Consider the following 23,692-nt stretch of genomic DNA (forward strand, 5'->3'; position numbering starts at 1 on the left):
TGCGGCGATTTAATTGGTCCAAAAATTGCACGTCAACGTAAATAAATTTTTATTTGAAAAAGTTTATTAAAAATGTTCCATTGCTCAGGCAGTGCACGTAGCGGCCACGCCCTCCTTAGATGCTCATGTGTGCGTGTGTGTCTGTGTGTGTGTGTCTGTGAACAAGTGTAGGTGTCTGCGATTGTCCTCTGGTCGCTTTTAGCCATTGGCGCTTTTTATTCCAAACTTTTTACATTTCCTTTATCGTTGCCAGACAGAGGGTATGACAGCCCGTACCCCCAGTATGTAACATATTGCAGGCATTCCATTTGCACGCATACATTGTTATTTGTGGAACTAACTCAAGCGATTTATTGTATGCAAATATGGATATATTATCGTTGTCAATTAATCGCTCAGTAATTGGAGAGGTGCAGACCCTACAGATCTGCAAGGTATTTGCTGTTCGGCATACAACAGATAACTGTTCATTGCGGCATTGCTTTCTGCTCTGTTTCGTTTCATTTCATTTTTTTAATTTTGTTATTAAAAAAGTTTTGAGATTTGGAAAAAACACAATATGGAAAAGTTTTCCTTTGTAATTACATGCAGCAGCCACATACTAAAGATGAGAAATGAAAAAAAAAAAAAAAAAAAAAACAATAATAATTAAAATTAAAATACAATTTTATCGCTAGCAACGAGCCAAAGGGGACTCTTCAAATGCCCCTGCGCGTCGGCAATCGGAACGTCGAAGATGCTAAATACGGTTGGAAAATGCTGACTACGTGCTCGGAGCTGTTGGCCAGTTCGCACGGGCCCAATTGGAATGGCTAGACTCAGCTTCTGGGATATCGCCAGAGGCCAGAGCGTAATAGGGCGGAGTTTCGTGAAAGTCGAGGCAGAATTTTAATTAAACAGCAGCCAAAAATAATATTTGTCCACAACGGGCAATCAAAATACATAAACTAAACTGAACTTAAGCTTTACACTGATAATCCTGGAATTAAGCGGCTAACGGTAAACACCCCATCCACAAGGCCGGACGGACCCCACTTCGCAAACAAAAACAAGGACAGGAACGAACGGACGGACGGCGCTGAAAACTTATTTATGCGCGCACTCTGCGTTGTCTGCCCGCTCAAAGGACTCGAAACTGTTATCAAATAATTTATTCGTCTCACCTGCAGCAACAAATTAAGTTTTGTTTTCGTCCCAAGCAACACCTGGAACACACAGCAGCACTACCAGCAGTCAGCCGGCAGCAGTACAAAGGCGGCGAGTAATCCACGTGCCGTCTACTTTTAACTCATTAACCGGGAGGGAAGTGCTGCCCGCTCGTGCCGCTGCTGGCCATTAAAAGACTTATTTTCACACTTGCATAAACTCATTTAGTGCGAGAGCAAACTGAAAACTGTCTGCACAAAAGGCGTGTGGAGCCCTCGCAATCCGCTGGCGCCCCTTGCCATCTTATCGCCTTGCTACCTTATCACACGGCACGTTGGCAGCATTGGCAAAGAGTGCGACTGAGAGCGAGAGTGAGAGAGAGAGAGAGAGGGAGACAGGGCGACTGAGAGAAAGCATCGTGACATAAAATTAATGCCCAACCGACAATTTTAATCGGCAACAATTTTTGTCTTGAGTTATGGCTCGAAACGAAGCGAAACGCAACGGCAGGTCGCGCCCTTAGACGAGGTCGCGAAAACTTTGCTGCAAAGATTTTCAAGTTTTCGGCGAAATGAGGCAAACGGCCAGCAGCCCAGGGAGTCGAGGTATTCGAAGGACATGCCAACGTGCAGACATTCAAGCAGTCAGCCAGCCAGAGAGCCAGCCAGCCAGCCAGCCGGATGCGTATATTTAAAACTTATTAAATTGCTATAATTTATACGACTTATCTTGTGGGCGCTGGCGTCTTCGTCTCCGTCTCCGTCTCCGTCTTCGCCTCGAGGCGAGGGTGGCTTTGAACTCGTAAAATACTCCGCAAAAAATCGTATAGCACTGCTAAAGGCGCACACGGCGACAGTTCGAGGCAAAGGCAATTAATTTACATGCAAATCGTGCTCAAACTTTTTGCCCTCACTCCAATAAAAAAGCAGTGTCTGCCTTAAAGTATTCTGCGCTTAAAGGCTACACACACACACACACACACACACACACTTGATTAGTGGGCCTCCTGTTGTGCGCAGCCTGTTTAAAACAATATGGCGAGAGCTGAGGGGCGAGGAGCGAGAAGCGAGGAGCGAATAGCGAGGACTACGACCCTTTTGGGACTGCGACTCACGTGCGTCGATGTCGACAGGTTGCCGTACCTTAAAGGCGCTGCGAGTTCCATGCCGCCCTCTTTGTCATTGTTATTGCTATTGTCTTTCTTCTTGTCTATTCCGGCCTAACAAATTGCAATTTTTTGCTGATTCCTTCTCGTATTGTTGTTGATTTATTGTACAGGTAGAGCAACAGAAACAACAACGGGCACAACGCGAACTGAGTGCACATTAAACATTCCGTAATGAGTTTAAAGTTTATAATGGAATTTTTGATTATGCCAGAGGCGGAGAAGGCACTTGATGGATCCCTCGACCTTTCGGAAAATGCTACACACCCAAAGCATCGTAATTACAGAGAACGGATTATTGGATGTACTGAAAATGAAAGACAGTTTCCCTCGATAGCCGTAAATCTACTGATTTCAATTGCCCAAGCTGATGGGGCTTACGTCTGGGCATACGCCTCGATTCACCCAACTAATAATCGTCTCTGGCTGCCTTCGCCTCACTTTATCAATCCATCACAAACTCTTATGGCAACGTTTGCCCCTCCTCTTCCTTTAGACGACTTCAACCCATTTCCACGCTGTGCAAATCTCTTAAGCTCCGAACACTTTGTGTATAAAGTAAATTTGTATCTTCAATGTCTGTCTCTGTTTTCTTTTTCAATTTCCACAACATAAAACGCGGCCATTAAACGCTTTAAAATCAACATCAGCTCTGCGACGGCGGGGGCAATAAAGTCGATCCGAAATTGCTTCCTCCGCACATAAAATCCAACAACATGGCGAGCCCCAAAATCGTCCTACATGCCTAAATTCCTTTACACAACACCAAACACACCCACACACACATACTCGTATACACACACACACAATTACTGTGCTTTGCGCACAAACACAGCAAAAGTTAACGAAACACTTTACCATTCGCCTGATTTCCACACCCCCTGCCACGCCCCTCCCTCTGCTGTTTCCCCTACCCACGAGCTCTGCCCACTTAATACTTAAATGCAAACGTGTAAATTATGTGATTTTTCCCCGGCGGCCATGTTTGTTCGCAAACTCCATTACTAACATGGCGGGAACTTCCTTCGCCTCGAAATGTGCCCCTCGCGCTGCTTCCCCTGAACACATACACCTGTTTGTTTCGAGAAATCGTCGCGTTTTACCATTAAAAGCGAAAAACAACAAACAAAAAGGCAAAAAACCTAACCAAGAACCCCTTTATGTGTTTTTCATGTACTTTTATTTGATTGTCGCACGCCTCGACGCTTCGCAGAGCGACCGGCCTAGCTAGGCAGGCAGTCAGGGAGTAATTTATGGCTCTCTTTTAGTGCTTTAAATATTAGCAAATGTTCATTAACGACTATTCAAATTGGCGCTAGTCAGGCTCACTTTGGGCAATGAGCGAGCTTTGCAATTACTCAAAAGTACTTAGCACACAATTGACGAACGGAAAAGCTTCTAACTACTCGGACCAGCGATAAAGCGCTTCACTAAAGTCCGAGTCCAGTTCGTTTCAGCCATAAAATAAGCCTCAGCCTCTCTTCACTTGGAGCAAATAGAAGAACAAGCAGAGAGTGAGAGGGAGATGATGTTATGGGGAAAGACAACAAATTAAAATTAAATCCATCCCCACGGCCACTGAGTGCAGCATAGTGTTTATTAGACTACAGCAACACCTTGCCAAGTGGCGCGCACATAAAATATAAATTTGTAATTTTAATATTATTAAAAATGTTAAATTGCACGCAGCATAAATCTCATTTGGGCTTGTGGGCAACTCGTGGGGTAGGATGGGCGGAGGAGGACGGCATAAATGCGACAGCTTGTTGGCTTCACTGTGGCCCAGGGGTTGTGACAAACACTTACACTCACACACACACACACACACGCATACACACGCATGATGTGCGCATTATACAATAACCATTACTGGCAGCTGCGTTTGCCACACTATTTTTATTGTGCCCTCTTTGTGTGTTGCTTTAATTTAAGCGATTTGCTTTGGGTTCATAAAATCGCCACAGGCTCAACGAGCTCAACGAACGTCAGCCTGTTCTCCTGTCAAGTGATATATACATATATTTTATGAAATTATAAATGCAATTAAATAAATAGATAATGATAGGACACGCTCTACTCTCTATTCTCTCTGGCACAGCCTCCGCCTGTCGCTGTCTCTCTCACTCCCCGTCCACAGTCTGTCTTGACTGATCAATAGCACTGTGAAAGATACAGAGAATCAAATTCTTGCATCATCTCAAAGCAAGCACAGCGTGGATGCTAGCTAAGCCGTTGCCATTGACAACTCAACTCGAGCAGCTGATAAGTTAGCTGCTTTTGACCCATTCAATCGATAAATGGAAAGTCAGCTTTGCCGCTCCGGCCATTTATTTAATGAGCCAGCTGCGAGTGGCACTTTCGTCCAAAGAGCTATCAGTGTGCTCCCACTTTAGTATCCCGTTTTTTAAAAGTACCCAATGCCCATTAACTTGCTTGAATTTATTTCAGCAATTGCCAGCACCGACTGCTGACTACCGACTGCTATTATGCGTTCGTTAATTATTCACATATACATATATATACACACTCACACGCAGAGACATCCCGAATCGCAGCACGTTTCGGTCATAAAAATAGCCCCCTATAAATGGCACGCCCCTAACGTGGGCGTCGAGCTTGGAGAGAGGCAAACCGCTTAACCTTCGCCCCCTAATACAAGTGCCTCTGCAGATCTATGGATATTTATGCATTCCTTCATCAACACTCAGAAAACTCACCCTAGCCCATATGCAGGAATCTTGGCATTAAATAAATCTCACATATATACATCCTATAAAAGCTTATAGTGGGCAGCTTTAATGCACAGACAAGCAAGCAACCACTCAACCACCCAACCACCCACACACACACATGTGTAAAAAATGACGCAGACATTATTCACGCTATCATCGCACACAGAAGGCAGACGGACAGGCAGACAGACTGTCAGACGAAGCAGCGCAGAAGAGGAGGGGGTGACTCAACTCAACCATTTTGGAAATGCTTTGACTATATCCATTTTGGGTTACCCAACCGAACTATGCTCGCCTGGATTTGTCGCCATTCCCGTTTACTCGTTGTCCTTTAACTCGTTCACCCAAACGACGATTAGCTGGGAATTGCATTACTCTCTCTCTCTCTTTCTCTCTCTCTCTCTCTCTCTCTCTCTCTCTCTCTCTCTCTCTCTCTCTCTCTCTCTCTCTCTCTTAGCTCAGTAAGCAAACAAATGTAGAATACACCTACGCATGACCATAAATACGTACGCCTAGGCATTAAAAGCATATGTGCTCAGCCGTGGGAGTTTCATTTTCGACTTATAGAGTAAGCAATAAACTCGTTAGGCTTGCTGTTCTCTTGCGTAATTAAAGCAGAATCTGAGATACTGAGGTTGGGAAACTTATTTCATCGACTCTTACTTTGGGCTGAGTGCCATAGCCCATCATATTTGCATCAGCTTAAAGCTGAAGCGATGAACAAATATTTTCTACTGATGCCTGCTTTGACAAAGCGAGGTCTTCTGATGCGAAACGTCCTCAAAATGTTCAATTTTAGCTCACATTCCATTTGCGAATCTCCCTGCCCACACACATGAGCACATTCTCATTTCCGTATCGACCACATGACTGTTCCCTGGGCTCTGTTTAAGCACCCGTCGTATAATCGAATTATCATCATGGCGTCAACAAATGATTTCTATTTATCCAGCTACTGCTCGCCATTTACCCTCCTGGAAATGTCCTGTCGTGGGTCTAGACGTCCCCAGGGCGAGTTTCTTTTTTGGCATCAGCTCTTTGCTCGCTGCCATCCGTCTGCTATATGTATGTACACCCTACGTCAATTGATATTGCTAAGCTATGAATATGTTGCAGGCTGAGAGGCCGAAAGGAAGATTTCCGATCAAGCTGAACCAATTCTCCTTTCCCACATTTACCTACATAGGGTCAACGTTAATTAATGCCAGAATCATTAACATTTTCCTATATTCGTAGTACACAAATTTACCAGAACATCGGATTTTTAAGGCCGTTTATCCCTAACAGGACGAAAATATCGAAAATTACGTGGCAGCATTGAAACTCCTATTTTCTTTTTCGTTTTTAAAGTTTTTGTTGTTTTTGGTATTGCCAACGTCATTGACGCTGGTCACTTTCCCTGTTATTCAGCTGCTCGCAGATTCCCTTTTTTCATTTTGTTATTTTTTTGCTGAGTTCTGTCGACGTTTGTTTGAGGTTATGTTGAATGTCAGTTTGTTATCCTTGTGCAAATCCTTTTACACAAATGAAATTCGGACCAAAGAGCGATAAGCAAAACACAATTGTGTCGACAGTCGAATTACCAGCGAGACCAACAGACTATTTGCTCCGCTTAGCCAACGCAAAATACGATTTGATTTAAATGAAAACATTTTGAGCATGGTGTAATTTTGTATATTTTGTTGTCACTGAACCCAGTAGACTAATGCAGTTTCTTCCTTTTACTCTTTCCCACAGATATCAATAAGGGCTCACCCATCGACTACAAAAGCGGATCAGCCTGCTCCACACCCACAAAAGACACGCTGAAGGGCGGCTACGAGCGCAGCACGCAAGGCTGCATGGGCCCGGTGCTGCCGCCAAGGAGCATGAACGGGATGCCTACGCATCATTACTCGGCGCCGATGAACTATCGCAAGGACCTGGCCGAGCGCTGCTCGGGCCAATGCAACTGGGCCAGCATCGCCATGATGGTGGTCCTGGCTGTAATATTTTTCTTGATGGTCGGCCTGACGTTGTCCGGCACTCTGCGCTGGTCAGGGTCGGAGCCATGCCCTGTTCTAGTCGGCAACGAGGTCTCTGAGGTGACGGCTGCCAAGAGCACCAACACCGACTTATCCAAGCTGCACAATGCATCGGTACGCGCGAAAAATGGCCAAGGCATAGGAATCGTCCAGGGACAGGCTGGAGGCGGTAGCGGCACGGCGACCGTCACAGCGGCCACATCGAACAGCGGCACTGCTCAAGGACTGCAGTCGACATCCACCTCGGCGGAGGCCACCTCCTCGGCAGCGGCCGCCACGGCAACGTCCTCCTCGTCTTCGTCGCTGGCGCCTTCGACCTCCCTCTCCTCATCCTTGGCAAATGCCAATAATGGAGGTAATTATGCACAAGTTTTAATTATTTTTAAATGAGTTTCCGTAAGTTTCGCAAAAGTACGAAAGTAAAAAGAACTAAACGCGCGAGAGAGAAGGCTTTAAAAGAGGTCTATGAAGAGAGACGTATTAAGCGCTTACGGGAGGCGCTTATAGATTTCTAGCAGCAAGTTTTTCTCCCTTTGTTCGTTTGACGCTCAGATATTTATAGTCAATGCTGAATCCGAACTCTACTAATTACATACCAAAACGGACAGCAAGACGTTGAGACCAACGGCTAGAAAAAGTGCTGGGATGATTCTTCTGAGTAACACAGAGTCGGTGGTCAGCCCAAGCTACTTCAGCAATCTAACCATTCTCTCAGTGTGTTAAATTTGGCATGTGTGGCGAAATAGTTAATTGTAGTTGAGCACTTACCCATATCACTGCCGTCACTATATCAAATGCTCTAACAGGGGTCTTAATCTCAATCCATGTCAATATGTACATCCGCAAGCCTTCCAAACGTACAAAAAGCCATAGTCGCTCTCTATTTTGTCCCGTTCTCAATGTGTTGTCAAAGTGTCAGCAAATTTAAAACGCTCTGGTTTATTCCGCAGCATATAATTCATTGCTTAGCCAGCGAAAGTGGATTTGATTTTCGGATTGTGTGCTATGTATTTTTAGGTCAGAGTGCACACATGACACAATTTGGCAATTAAGCTGTCAAATGTTGACGTACCCCCGTATTGTATTACTTCCTATGTTGCTTTGACATTTTTTTCCAGCTGCCTCTCTCTCTCGCTTCGCGTTTATAAATATACATATAAAACCGGGTTCTAATCGACACAGCTGGTAGTTGGTGACGGGCTAAACAACCTGTCAACTTAGCCCACGCAGGTTTATGAAAATTCACAAAACATTTCAGGCCTTCTGCCTGGAATCTTGACAATGGTTTAAGAGTACAATTTATGCTTAAATAAGGCAAAAGTTGTGGAGTTGCCTGGTGGAGGCCTGTTGGGGTGTCTAGATGTAGTTGCTAACCACAGTGGGGCAAGGTAATGCAAGGTAATACTCTAACTCTCAACCGCTCATCCAAATAACCGTAGCAAGTAAAGGAGGCACGAGAGCAGTGTCAACACGGCTGTCTGTCAACAAGGATGGAAACAAACGACACCGCAATGAAAGAAGTTTAATGGACTGGCAGCGGGGGCAGAACGATGATGATGATTTGCCTGCAGAAACTTTTAGCGACTTAATTACAAGAGCAACTGGAGTTCATGCACAAAAGTATTTGGCTTTGACAACGACGCCAGCATCCCAATCTTCTAGTATGCAACGGCCCAGGGAGCCAACTGTCATCGCTTTGGGTGCCCAGCAAAGCAATTACGATAAAACTTTGCACAAAATCGATCAAACATTGAAACTTGAGCAGAGCGAAGGAGATGCCATCATAGACGACGACATCGACGACTATGAGTACGAAGATGAAAGCGAAGACGAGCCAAAGAAGGAGACAACAGAGCGGCCAGTGCCTAAGACTAGGCAACAATTTAGCAAATCATTAAACGGCGATTTGCGTAAAGCAGGTAAAATGCTTGCCAAACCCCAACGGAAGTTGACGCTTGCCGAGACTGGCGATACCATCGATGGCAACGCTGTCGAGTCAGATACAGAGGCAAGCAGTGTTGCTTCTGTTATTGATGACTATAATCAAACTGACAGCACCATCAGCGTGAGCGTGGAGGGTTCCGCGCTGACAACGACGTCAGAAAGTGACAACGATGACGTTGTTGAAATCGACACCACCGAAAAGAATGGGAGGATGTCCTCAACCGTCTCCATTATTGAAAATGATTTTCAAATCAACCAGAATACAGAAGCACAAGCTCCAGCTGCAGCTGTAGCTGAAGTTGAAGTTGAAGATGAAGCTGATGCTGAAGCGAAGCAGAAACCTGCCGCTAATGATAACAATAATGAGCGTGATTTACTTGATAACAACGAGGAGCACAACAATGAGGGGCGGCTACCCCCGCAGAGAATAATTCAAACGGTGTCCGACCTAATGCTGAGCGATGCAGCACTTTTGGATAATGGCGACATCGATATAGTCAAATTAGACGAAACGCCCACCTCCAATGAAGCTAACCTTTACAAAACGGCCGTTGAGCAAGCCAAGTCAAGCCCGCACCAGCCTCCGCCAGCGAGTGAGAACGAGGTTTTCAAGGATCAGGATGGTGTATTGCCGGCACGCTTGACACCACTGAAACCTTATGTTAGCGAGCGCATTGATCGGCCCAGTAAGCGCATTCTGGTAAATCTGACCATTGCCACGGAGGGCGACAGCGCCTCCGTCTATACGCTCCATGTTGAGGTGCCGACCGGCGACGGACCCCATAACGTGGAGCAGGTGCTGACCCACGAAAAAATGGCTGGAGATGACAACAGCAATGTGGATAATGGTGGCTCGTGTGTGTTTGAGCCACCGCCCCGAATGCCCGATTGCCCCTGCAGCTGCTTGCCCCCGGAGCCACTAATTTTCGCGGACAACGACAACAGCCCGGTTGACATTGACTCTGCCGTCCCGACGACAGCGGCACCGCATGCAGAGGAAGCTACTCTCTTAAGCCATCAGCTTGATTCGAGTGATAACGAGCAGGTGGAAAGCCTGACTGACAGCACCGTTACTAACCTTCCTACCACTGACACTAATAACAACATTGCCGCTTCTGATACTAGTTCTGATGTGCTTGGTGGTGAAAAGATTGCATGCCCCGATGTTATGCCCATACTCATACTGGAAGGTGATTGTACTATCTGCTATCGATGCTAACCTCACTTTAAGTGCTTAACACTAACCCGACCATCAAATAACAGTATATAGTAGACGCAATACAGTTTATAACTGCTTAAGCTATTCTAATAATACAAACCATAATCACATTACAATCCCCAATTATTCCCGCATCTGTACAAAAAACCTTCGAGCATGAACAGTGGCACCAACATCTGGCTGGCTGCATAACGACCATCCTCATCTACTAACGAGAAAGCCGACACATAAGCAACCCTAGATGTGTGATATATAAAAACTAATCCGAATCACCTAATGATCTAGATGGTTATGATCGCATCATCATATCATAAGAGCCCTCTGTCTATATACGTATCTAAGTACTTTACCGAACATATTCTCATTCCATTTATATATAAATTACTTATTACTTATTAACTTATTAACCCAAATGTGAATTGTTTGTGCTTTGTTTTTCATCATCCAATCACTCCACGCAAATGTCGCACTCTTGTCGCATCACCTGTTTCGCTTCGCCAGGTGCTCGCACGTTCCCGGCGCGTAGTTTTCCGCCAGATGGAACTACCTTTGGCCAGATCACGTTGGGTCAGAAGCTAACGAAGGAAATACAGCCGTACAGCTATTGGAATATGCAGTTCTACCAATCCGAACCGGCCTATGTCAAGTTCGACTACACCATTCCAAGGGGTGCATCCATTGGGGTGTACGGGCGTCGCAACGCGCTGCCCACGCACACGCAATACCATTTCAAAGAGGTTCTCAGTGGCTTCAGCGCCAGCACCCGCACCTCACGTGCAGCACACGTAAGTAACTACCCGGGTCTATGTTTACTAACCTAGCTGACTAACGAATTTCACTTTCTGTGCATTTCATGGACCACCTAATCATACGTCATGCGTCACACACACACACCGCACATTAACTTATCGCGGACCGCTCACGCGCTTGCTTGCCGCCGCCAGCTTTCCATAACTCGGGAGGTGACTCGCTATATGGAGCCGGGTCACTGGTTCGTCTCGCTCTACAACGACGATGGGGATGTGCAGGAGTTGACTTTCTATGCAGCCATAGCAGAAGATATGACGCAGAACTGCCCGAATGGGTGCTCCGGCAATGGCCAGTGCCTGCTGGGACACTGCCAATGCAATCCCGGCTTCGGAGGCGACGACTGCAGTGAGAGCGTCTGCCCCGTGCTGTGCTCGCAGCATGGCGAGTACATCAATGGCGAGTGCATTTGCAATCCGGGCTGGAAGGGCAAGGAGTGCTCACTGCGCCACGACGAGTGCGAGGTGGCCGATTGCAATGGGCATGGGCATTGCGTCAGTGGCAAATGTCAGTGTATGCGCGGCTACAAGGGCAAATTTTGCGAAGAAGGTAGAATTCAGTAGTCCAGTTAATCCGAACAGATTCCTCTGTCCCCAACCCCTAGCAATTCAATTCAATTCCGACTAATTTTATTCTTTACTCTCCTCAGTGGATTGCCCACATCCCAATTGCTCAGGACATGGCTTCTGCGCCGACGGCACCTGCATCTGCAAGAAGGGTTGGAAGGGCACTGACTGCGCCACCATGGACCAGGACGCACTTCAATGCCTGCCCGACTGCTCGGGTCATGGCAACTTTGATCTGGACACCCAAACCTGTACTTGCGAGACCAAGTGGAGTGGCGACGACTGCTCCAAGGAGCTGTGCGACCTCGACTGCGGCCAGCACGGTCGCTGCGAGGGCGACGCCTGCGCCTGCGATCCGGAATGGGGTGGCGACTACTGCAACACCAAGCTGTGCGATAGCCGTTGCAACGAGCACGGCCAGTGCAAGAACGGAACTTGTCTCTGCGTAACTGGATGGAATGGCAAGCACTGCACCATCGAGGGCTGCCCCAACAGCTGTGCCGGCCACGGTCAGTGCCGGGTGAGCGGCGAGGGTCAATGGGAATGCCGCTGCTACGAAGGCTGGGACGGACCAGACTGTGGCATAGCATTGGAGCTCAACTGCGGCGATAGCAAGGACAACGATAAGGGTATGCATTTAGTATTCGAATGAAGTAGGGAACTCAGTTTTGAAAGCACATCTCACCCAACAGATGGCCTGGTTGACTGCGAAGATCCGGAGTGTTGCGCTAGCCACGTGTGTAAGACATCCCAGCTCTGTGTATCCGCACCCAAGCCCATCGACGTCCTCCTGAGAAAACAGCCCCCGGCAATAACGGCCTCGTTCTTTGAGCGCATGAAGTTTCTGATCGACGAGAGCAGCCTGCAGAATTATGCTAAGCTGGAGACATTTAATGAGAGGTAGGTGCTTCCTTGTAGCCAATTTAACGCCCGCCGTTTTTAGTTTAATTCGACAAATTGTTGGGAAAGTTCAAGTGTATAGTTTCCAGAATTGGCAAGAGGCCCGATGAGGGGCCATGTTTCCTGTATATTACAAAACATTTAGCTGAATCTCATATGTACTACCAATCAAATATTAATCAAAATAGTTTGCATAATTAATATTTTTATGTGTTTAAATATTTATGTTTTTCGTTATCGTGCCCTCGTCTAAAACAAATCCCTATTAAAAAAGGCAAGACATTGCTGAACACAAAAAATCCCAATTCCCATTGAAAACCTTGTAAATAAATCCCCACATGTCCTTTGTTCTATACTATACCGTAAAACTAAACAAACCAAATCAAATGAATCATTAAGATATACTAATAAGCTTATTTTCTATTCTTAAGGATCTTAGGTATATGAATAACTTAGATTAGCTGTTAAGTACACCTTTCACAAGGAGTTGTTATCATGATCACCTCGCCCTTGTTACACAATACTCTTTCCAGAGGTCCAATCAATCTTCCAACTCTTAATTAATTCTCAACTAACTTACTAACTAAATCAAGGCTTCTTGTGAAGGGTTCGGCTAAGAATTTCGGTGTCATCGAAAGCAAACATCTAATTTTGTTTCGGGTTTCATAACACTATCAATTCTAGTAAAAACAAAAACAAAAAAGATAAGACAACGACAACCATGCTAATTCAAATATTTTCTCTCTGCTCTCTTTTTCTTCTCATCACGCGTGCCCTAAATTCGAATAATGTTGACTAAATACCTAAAAACTTTAACTACCACTCGATCCTCCTAATACTACTACTACTCGATACTAATTCCCATACAAAATAAACATATAAACCAACATTTGCGCAACCGAATTCCAAATGCTTTGTATTGTAACTAACGAATTCTATTCGCTACTCGTTGCTCTCGCTAAAAATCAAAATCATATACTAACAGCATTTTTTGGAATTATTTCAACGCAAGGTAAGCAAGCGAAAAACCGGTATTAAATAATACTACAAATACTACAAATACTAATTCTCGATGGTTGTTTGGTACACTCATTTAATTTCCACTATAATTTTCCTTATTATTTACTTTAAGTACAAAGATAAAACTAATTTAACTTTTATTTTATAGCGTAGTATATACATATACTTTTATAAGCTGATTTTTGTAGTTCTTCTTTTATTATTATTTTGAATTCAACATACTTCTGGGATCGTACATATCCCACTCGTTACGTGACTCGCCAGACAACCAATAAAATACTTGAATTTTTAACATACGTATAAGCTATATAAGCTGTTGTACTTAGGTCAATGCTAGGTCATACACAAAGCTATATACCAACAGAAAATATACATATATACATACTATATTGTTCAAATTGTAAACCTTTGTATGTGTTGATACGAGTCTTATGTTATGTGCGTGTGAACTTTTATCATTTGTACTTATCGCATCATTTCGTTTTCTAAAGTAGTTGCGAATCATACGTTCGATGTGCTTGTTAGCCAGATGTATCTGTAGTTGACCTCAAGCTCAACACCAAAATAAGGCCCAACTAACTGTTTCATTTTGTTACTTCCCCAACAGCCGATCAGCAGTAATCCGGGGACGAGTTGTCACCTCCCTGGGCATGGGACTGGTGGGTGTGCGCGTATCCACAACCACACTATTGGAGGGCTTTACACTCACTCGCGATGACGGATGGTTTGATCTCATGGTCAACGGTGGAGGAGCCGTGACGTTGCAATTCGGACGCGCTCCGTTCCGGCCACAGTCACGCATCGTGCAGGTTCCCTGGAACGAGGTCGTTATAATCGACGTGATGGTTATGAGCATGTCCGAGGAGAAGGGTCTGTCTATGGCTACAACGCACACTTGCTTCTCGCACGACTATGATCAAATGAAGCCGGTTGTGTTGGCCTCGTGGAAGCATGGCTTCCAGGGCGCCTGCCCAGATCGCAGTGCCATATTAGCCGAGTCGCAGGTCATCCAGGAATCCTTGCAAATACCCGGCACAGGTCTCAATCTAGTTTATCACTCCTCTCGCGCTGCGGGCTATTTATCTACTATTAAACTCCAACTGACGCCCGATACGATACCTGCCTCGCTTCATCTCATTCACTTGCGAATCACCATTGAAGGAATCCTGTTCGAGCGCGTTTTTGAGGCAGACCCCGGCATCAAATTCACGTATGCTTGGAACCGCTTAAACATATATAGGCAACGTGTCTATGGTGTCACGACAGCCGTTGTCAAAGTGGGCTACCAATATACCGACTGCAAGGACATTGTGTGGGACATACAGACGACTAAACTTAGTGGGCACGACATGTCAATCTCAGAGGTCGGCGGCTGGAATCTGGATATCCACCATCGTTACAACTTCCACGAGGGAATTCTTCAGAAGGGCGACGGCTCCAACATCTATCTGCGCAACAAGCCTCGCATTATTCTTACTACAATGGGCGATGGCCACCAGCGACCTCTCGAGTGCCAGGACTGCGATGGCTTGGCTATGAAGCAGCGCCTGCTTGCTCCAGTCGCCTTAGCAGCCGCGCCAGATGGAAGTCTATTTGTTGGCGACTTCAACTATATTCGCCGTATAATGACCGATGGTAGCGTTCGCACCGTTGTTAAGCTGAACGCCACACGCGTCTCATATCGGTATCACATGGCTCTGAGTCCGCTTGATGGCACTCTTTACGTGTCCGATCCAGAATCTCACCAAATTATTCGAGTGCGCGACATCAGTGACTACTCACAGCCGGAACAGAACTGGGAGGCAGTCGTTGGCTCTGGGGAACGGTGCTTGCCCGGCGATGAGGCGCATTGCGGAGACGGTGCCCTCGCCAAAGACGCAAAACTGGCGTATCCCAAAGGCATTGCCATCTCAAGTGACAACATTCTTTACTTCGCGGACGGTACCAACATCCGCATGGTGGACCGTGATGGCATCGTGAGCACACTAATCGGCAACCACATGCACAAGTCGCACTGGAAGCCCATCCCGTGTGAGGGTACGCTGAAACTAGAGGAGATGCATTTACGCTGGCCAACTGAGCTCGCTGTGTCGCCAATGGATAACACTCTACACATCATTGACGACCACATGATTCTACGGATGACACCGGACGGGCGTGTGCGCGTCATATCCGGACGCCCACTACATTGCGCTACAGCCACCACTGCGTACGACACCGACCTGGCCACGCATGCTACTCTGGTCATGCCGCAGTCCATTGCATTTGGACCGCTAGGAGAGCTGTTTGTCGCAGAAAGCGATTCTCAGCGCATCAATCGCGTGCGCGTTATCGGCACGGATGGTCGTATTGCGTCGTTTGCGGGAGCTGAGTCCAAGTGCAACTGTCTAGAGCGTGGATGTGATTGCTTCGAGGCTGATCACTATCTGGCCACAAGCGCTAAATTCAATACCATCGCAGCCCTATCTGTCACCCCCGACGGACACGTGCACATTGCCGATCAGGCCAACTATCGAATACGCTCTGTGATGTCCAGCATTCCTGAGGCGAGTCCTTCCCGGGAGTACGAGATTTATGCGCCAGATATGCAGGAGATATACATCTTCAATAGGTTTGGTCAGCACGTCTCTACTCGTAATATTTTAACTGGAGAAACCACCTACGTATTCACCTACAATGTTAACACATCGAATGGAAAGCTGAGCACCGTAACGGATGCAGCCGGCAACAAAGTCTTCCTTTTGCGAGACTACACTTCGCAAGTGAATTCGATTGAAAACACCAAGGGCCAAAAGTGCCGGCTACGCATGACTCGGATGAAAATGCTGCATGAGTTGAGCACTCCGGACAACTACAATGTCACCTACGAATACCATGGTCCTACGGGATTGTTAAAAACAAAGCTTGACTCCACTGGACGTTCTTACGTCTATAACTACGATGAGTTTGGACGTCTAACTTCAGCTGTAACACCAACTGGTAGAGTCATTGAACTCAACTTCGATTTGAGTGTGAAGGGAGCCCAAGTAAAGGTCTCGGAAAACGCACAGAAGGAGATCTCAATGTTAATTCAAGGCACTACCGTTATCGTTAAGAATGGAGCCGCAGAGTCGCGTACTACGGTGGAGATGGACGGATCGACAACGAGCATCACGCCATGGGGACACAATCTGCAAACAGAAGTTGTTCCCTATACGATTTTAGCCGAACAAAGTCCACTATTAGGCGAAAGCTACCCAGTGCCAGCCAGGCAGCGCACAGAGATTGCCGGAGACCTAGCCAATCGATTCGAATGGCGCTACTTTGTGCGACGCCAACAGCCTTTGCAGCAGGGTAAACAAAACAAGGGCGCCCCCCGTCCAGTCACTGAAGTAGGACGCAAGCTGCGTGTCAATGGAGACAACGTGCTCACGCTGGAATACGATCGTGAAACACAGTCCGTTGTTGTCATGGTTGATGACAAGCAGGAGCTTCTTAATGTAACTTACGATCGCACTTCGCGTCCTGTTAGCTTCCGCCCACAATCCGGGGACTATGCCGATGTTGATCTGGAGTACGATCGATTTGGACGCTTGGTCAGCTGGAAATGGGGAGTCCTACAAGAAGCCTATACCTTCGACCGCAACGGGCGCTTAAATGAGATCAAGTATGGTGATGGGTCATCGATGATTTACACCTTTAAGGACATGTTTGGCTCACTACCGCTTAAAGTGACCACACCCCGTCGATCAGATTATTTACTTCAATATGATGATGCTGGCGCTCTACAAAGTTTGACGACACCAAGAGGTCATATCCACTCGTTCTCGCTACAAACGTCACTTGGCTTCTTTAAGTATCAGTATTATTCGCCCATCAATCGACATCCATTTGAGATCCTTTATAACGACGAAGGCCAGATTCTAGCAAAAATACATCCACATCAATCTGGCAAAGTGGCATTCGTGCATGACTCTGCAGGACGACTTGAAACCATTTTGGCAGGACTTTCGAGTACCCATTACACTTATCAAGAAGCAACCAGCCTGGTGAAGTCCGTTGAAGTGCAAGAGCCCGGTTTCGAGCTTCGCCGCGAACTAAAGTATCACGCAGGCATTCTGAAAGACGAAAAACTGAGATTTGGATCTAAGAACTCACTAGCTTCGGCCCACTACAAATATGCCTACGATGGCAACGCACGTCTGAGCGGTATTGAGATGGCTATTGATGACAAGGAGCTGCCCACCACTCGATACAAGTACAGTCAGAATCTAGGCCAGCTTGAAGTAGTGCAGGATCTGAAGATTACTCGCAACGCCTTTAACCGGACCGTAATCCAGGACTCAGCCAAACAATTCTTTACCATAGTTGACTACGATCAACATGGGCGTGCTAAGAGCGTTTTAATGAACATCAAGAGCTTCGACGTGTTCCGCTTGGAACTGGACTACGATCTGCGTAATCGTATCAAGTCTCAAAAGACCACCTTTGGCAGGTCGACGGCCTTTGACAAGATTAACTACAATGCGGATGGACATGTCATTGAAGTTCTAGGCACAAACAACTGGAAGTATCTGTACGACGAGAACGGCAACACCGTGGGTATTGTCGATCAGGGTGAGAAAATAAACCTTGGCTACGATATTGGCGATAGAGTCATTAAGGTGGGAGATGTCGAATTCAACAACTATGATGCCAGGGGCTTTGTAGTGCGACGAGGCGAGCAGAAGTATAGATACAATAACCGAGGTCAACTGATACACGCTTTCGAACGAGACCGTTTCCAAAGCTGGTATTATTACGATGATCGTAGCCGCCTTGTAGCCTGGCATGACAGCAAGGGAAACGTGACGCAGTACTATTATGCTAACCCTAAAACCCCGAAGTTGGTTACTCACGTGCACTTCCCCAAATTGGGAAAGACCATGAAGTTTTATTACGATGATCGCGATATGCTGATTGCACTGGAGAACGGCGAATTGCGTTACTATGTGGCTACCGATCAAAATGGTTCACCACTCGCCTTCTTCGATATGAACGGCAGTATTATGAAGGAGGTGAAGCGCACTCCATTTGGTCGCACTATCAAGGACACCAAGCCCGACTTCTTTGTGCCCATTGATTTCCATGGAGGACTCATAGATCCTCACACAAAACTGATCTACACGGAACAGCGCCAATACGATCCAACTGTCGGTCAATGGATGACGCCACTCTGGGAGACGCTGGCCACCGAAATGTCAAACCCCACAGATGTATTTATCTATCGCTACCACAACAACGACCCCATCAACCGTAATAAGCCACAGAACTACATGATCGACCTAGACGCTTGGCTGCAGCTCTTCGGCTACGAACTCAACAACATGCAGAGCAATAGATATACCAAGGTATCGCAATATGTCCCACAGGCGACGATCAAGTCGAATTCCCTTGCACCAGATTTTGGTGTTATATCGGGCCTGGAGTGCATTGTCGAAAAGATTAACGAAAAGTTCAGTGACTTTGATTTTGCCCCCAAGCCACTGCTCAAGATGGAGCCCAAGATGCGAAATCTGCTGCCCCGTGTGAGCTATCGTCGAGCTGTCTTTGGCGAAGGAGTTCTGCTATCCAGAATCGGAGGAAGAGCCTTGGTCAGCGTGGTGGACGGTTCTAATAGCGTCGTTCAGGATGTAGTTAGCTCCGTTTTCAATAACTCCTACTTCTTAGATCTGCACTTCAGCATACACGATCAAGATGTATTCTACTTTGTCAAGGACAACGTTCTGAAGCTGCGAGATGACAATGAAGAATTGCGTCGCCTTGGCGGCATGTTCAACATATCAACGCACGAAATTAGCGATCATGGGGGTAGCGCTGCTAAGGAGCTGCGCCTTCATGGACCCGAAGCGGTAGTTATAATAAAGTATGGAGTGGATCCCGAACAAGAGCGACATCGCATACTCAAGCACGCCCACAAGCGAGCAGTAGAGCGCGCCTGGGAGTTGGAGAAACAGCTGGTAGCAGCAGGTTTTCAAGGCCGTGGCGACTGGACAGAAGAGGAAAAAGAGGAGCTCATACAACATGGAGACGTCGATGGCTGGATCGGCATTGATATTCATAGCATACACAAGTACCCACAGCTGGCCGATGATCCCGGCAATGTGGCCTTCCAACGTGATGCCAAACGCAAGCGCCGCAAGACTGGCAGCAGTCATCACAGCAGTTCCAGTCGGAGACAGCAGAAATATGGAGAACTGACCGCGTGAGTGGAGGAGGACCTTGAGAATGAAGCTAGCGATGAAGCCATAGAGGAGTATGACGGGCCAGAGGACTATTTAATAGCTGTGGGCAAGTTAATCCATAAGACAAGCACGGATACAACCGTTGAGCAGTTTTTGTAATTACCTAGGTGAAATGCAACAGCGATAAGAAATATAAGCGATAGACGATAACCATTAAGCACAATACACAAAAATCATGACACGAAACACAGACTTTGATCAAGTTTAAAGTTGAAAATATTATTAGCCAGGCGAGCCCGAAGTATCGAACAGATCAACCAGCAATCCACGTAAATCTTTATAAATGTATGTATGTTGATGTTGATTTTAAGATAACGTAAATAGGGATACTATATGTTTAGTCCACGTGCAACATTATATGTACTATATTTTATTGGTATCTGATGCTCGTATGCAAAGCGGCTTCGGGCATATAGATTTGTAAAAAAAATTCCTTGACGAAAAACGCGTCGCTTGGTGACGTAAGGGGACCCAAGTAAGGCCCACTTTTTGTTTAGTCTACAGAAGTCTAATTAGCCAGTTGCATTCGATATCAGAGAAGTATTACACAACCGAAAACGAAACAAATTATGCATATTCGAATAAGAAATAGTATATATATAAATGTAAAAAGTTAAAAGAGTCCCCTGATCAAAAAAAAAAAAAAAAAAAGTAAATAAAAAAAAAAAATAACAAAGAGGATAACATAAATCAATACAGATATAATATATTCCCTAGCCCTACTTCCATACTACTCGTATATGGTAAGACGAACTTAACGCTGCTTCATTTTCATAAACTGCTTTGTATATTGTACATACACATACATTATATATAAACAACTGTAATACTTAAATATGCTTTAACACTCAGCGCGCCATTTTGATTATTTGATAACCCTATTTTAGACGTACGTATTACGTAACTGAAACTTACGTAGTCGAGGTCCATTTGACTCATATGTTAAGCAAATGCTCGAATTTACTCAAACACATATACTTAAGTTTGACAGCCAAAAATCAAAAACTCATTTTCGGGTCTGCTGCCCACCTAACCAAATCGAATATTATACTTGCACACTCGAATTCCAACTCACGTATAATATGCCCGTTCTCCTTTTCTCTGTTTGATTTCATTTCGAAGGCAAAATGCATTAAAAATCTTTTTACAAATTGTGATATATTTCTAAACATTTCGTTCACAACTTGAAATGTTGCATAAATGAAGCCGAACGTTTATAACAGCAAAGTACTTTACTCATTCGTGTTTTTTTTTACATAAGTTTTAAGATTTTAGTTTATTAAAACGCAATATTTAATTTAAAGCTTTGCCATGTTAATTTGTAAAAACAATGCAGTTCATAATGCCTTTAATCCAATGCTAGTTTAAGAACAACCGTAGAGATCCGTATTCTTTTATTTTCTTTTTTTTTTACCACAATCCATAAATTGTCTTGAAATTCCTTGTTTTAACTGACGCTTTGCTAAATTGTTTTTATTTTTTTATTATTATTATTCAGATTATTAAACTATATCTGAAACTAAACTATTGACTATTGAGGTATAAATAATCTAGCAATAAAAGTAAGAAAGGATACTTAAGTCTTAATACTCATCCACATATATGAAATACACTCTGTAATATATATACAAATACACAAACATATAAACATACACACGCACACAGAATACACGTACACACACACACATACACACTTAACTACACATCGTTAACTAAGGATTAGGCTAAAGATGAACGAAATATAGCACTTAAATATACGGAATGTAAAAGTGAAAGCAAGGAGTTAATCGTAATAAAATGTAGGAATTAGTTAAAGTGTTAGTAATTTTATTAAATAAAATTATATATAAAGTGCAGAACACATAACGAAGAAAAAGAAACATGTAAGTCTAAGCATCAAGAATATTATATAAATAATAATAAAACGAAATCGAAACTCAAATATAGTTATATTAGTATAAGTTTGCATCATTGTCTCATGCGGAATGAAATGTTGTGTAAAGAAAACGATATTTTCATGTTTTCCAAAAATAACAGAAAACGAAGCAAAAACAAAGAACAAAAAAACAAGAAACAAATACTATTTTACACAAAACGAATTGTATAATAATAAAGAAATGCAGCAAAACTTATATAAATGTATATGTAGTTAAATTAAGCAGCATTATATTAACCAAAAACCAAATGAAAATTATTGAAATCAGCTAAACAAGAAAAATTGTGACTGAGAAGGAAGAGAACTATCTACGTCGTCTACTCAATTGTGCTTAAATCTACTTAGTATCTTTTGTTCTTCACAAGGAGTTGTAAATTTTCCGAGAATAACAAACGCAGAGGCAACATAACATAAACACATATGTATTACAATTCGTTACGCTCATGTTTATGCATTGGTATTGACCCAACTTATAGAGCAGAGAATCTGTGCTAGAGCAAATGATAACCTTTGATAATAAATAAATTATGAAGAATACTTGTATTAAATGTACGAAATTGTCTCCAACTAAAGTTGCGCCGTCGTTGTCATGCGGGCAAAAGTCATGCAAATTGAAGTAAAAATACTCTTAAGCAAAGCAGATATCAACTTAACACATACAAACACACACACTTATGGCAACCCGGCATATATGATACAACCATATATATCTAATAGTATAACGAATAAAAAGCGATTTCAATAAAAGTAAAAAATTACAAAAAAAAAAAAAAAAAAACACATTTCTTTTTAATTCTTGGGTTGGGCTTTAAAAGCTTTCTTCTTATATTATATTTTCAGCTTTTCAGTCTCTATGATGTCAAATAATATTTATGTAAGTCGTTCGTCCACGATTATGGAGAGTATATTAGTTTTCAGAAATGTTGCCCAAGCTGTACCTTATATGAATCTTGATGGAATGATGAAATAAAGATAGTCTAGACTCTAGAGCTAAGCAACTGTCAAATGATGGCGTCAAAGCCCAAAACAGTAATAATAAACAGTAGAACTTCATTGACAAACCTCCAGGATCTTAACAGCCCCTCATGTCAAATTTTAGACTGCTATCATTTAAAATAATAATTTGATCTGATTGACCATACCTCCAACAGTGGTGTATCTATATGTACATATGTATATTAAACGAGTATATAATTACAAACTTTATCTTGTAGAGGCACGTATATATACACCGAAGTGCTGTAATCGCTTGGAATTGGAAGATGCCTCCACGTTAATTAAAAACAAGTAAAAATGCTCCAATCGAGACTGCTCGACTAGGAGATAACCTGAACCCTCTAAGCAGATATTCTACTCGTTCTGCACTTCTTATATGCACACATGCATCCACAAGCACGCGCTCTGCTGACTGCGCAGTTAGCAGCGACTGCGCTTGGGCTGCGCTGCAGTGTGCGCAATAATATGAGAATTTAATTGATGGATAGTTTGTTTTATAGATAGACTATCTTTATGAGAGCGTGATCATATGGTTAAAATGTGTGTACATTTCAAAGCATAAATCTCTAGTATGAAATCGATTCAGCTCGTCGTGCTGATCAAGAATATATATACTTTATGGGGTCTGCGATGATTCCTTCTGCCCCTTACATACTTTTTTACAAAACCATTATACCCTGATTTCCCATTTTCAATGGGTGATAATTTTGAGGTTATCTAAAATGAAGCTATCTTGTAAACTAATAAACAAAATAACATAATTTGTATTTTTTGGAATGAAAACCAATCATTCCAACGATACCGATACATCATCAATTTATATATTTATATATTATATTTGCTTCCCTTCAGTCGAAAAATGCTACATTCGAATGCATTCTTTACAAAATTCCGGTGTTGCGTTTCATTTTGCAAATTTACCCAACTTTGAGGAGTTATAACTGCCCTTAAAATTCACTTATTTTCAAAACTAA

The 23,692-nt window shown here is 44.1% G+C and overlaps 2 protein-coding genes across 5 annotated transcripts in view; both read left to right on the plus strand.

Moving 5' to 3' along the window:
* LOC6583551 (teneurin-m) overlaps nucleotides 1–22,259 on the plus strand; it is a 143,944-nt gene extending 121,685 nt beyond the window's left edge. For 2 of the 4 annotated variants that reach the window (XM_044009863.1, XM_032731210.2), the window contains 7 exons: nucleotides 6,781–7,422; nucleotides 10,732–11,015; nucleotides 11,175–11,586; nucleotides 11,687–12,232; nucleotides 12,296–12,503; nucleotides 13,489–13,515; nucleotides 14,131–22,259. In XM_044009863.1, coding sequence (XP_043865798.1) covers nucleotides 6,781–7,422; nucleotides 10,732–11,015; nucleotides 11,175–11,586; nucleotides 11,687–12,232; nucleotides 12,296–12,503; nucleotides 13,489–13,515; nucleotides 14,131–19,750 — 7,739 coding nt within the window. In that variant the 3' untranslated portion in view covers nucleotides 19,751–22,259. The remainder of the gene's footprint in view (nucleotides 1–6,780; nucleotides 7,423–10,731; nucleotides 11,016–11,174; nucleotides 11,587–11,686; nucleotides 12,233–12,295; nucleotides 12,504–13,488; nucleotides 13,516–14,130) is intronic. The other 2 variants (XM_044009864.1, XM_032731211.2) reach the window with 1 other exon arrangement.
* LOC122757526 (nucleolar protein dao-5-like) lies at nucleotides 8,057–10,721 on the plus strand. Its single transcript, XM_044009866.1, has one exon. It carries the CDS (start codon nucleotides 8,593–8,595, stop codon nucleotides 10,228–10,230), a length of 1,638 nt encoding a protein of 545 aa, XP_043865801.1. The 5' UTR covers nucleotides 8,057–8,592; the 3' UTR covers nucleotides 10,231–10,721.
* Nucleotides 22,260–23,692: the final 1,433 nt, after the last annotated feature.

Source organism: Drosophila mojavensis, unplaced genomic scaffold, assembly GCF_018153725.1.
Source record: "Drosophila mojavensis isolate 15081-1352.22 unplaced genomic scaffold, ASM1815372v1 contig_74, whole genome shotgun sequence".
Classification (NCBI taxonomy): domain Eukaryota; kingdom Metazoa; phylum Arthropoda; class Insecta; order Diptera; family Drosophilidae; genus Drosophila; species Drosophila mojavensis.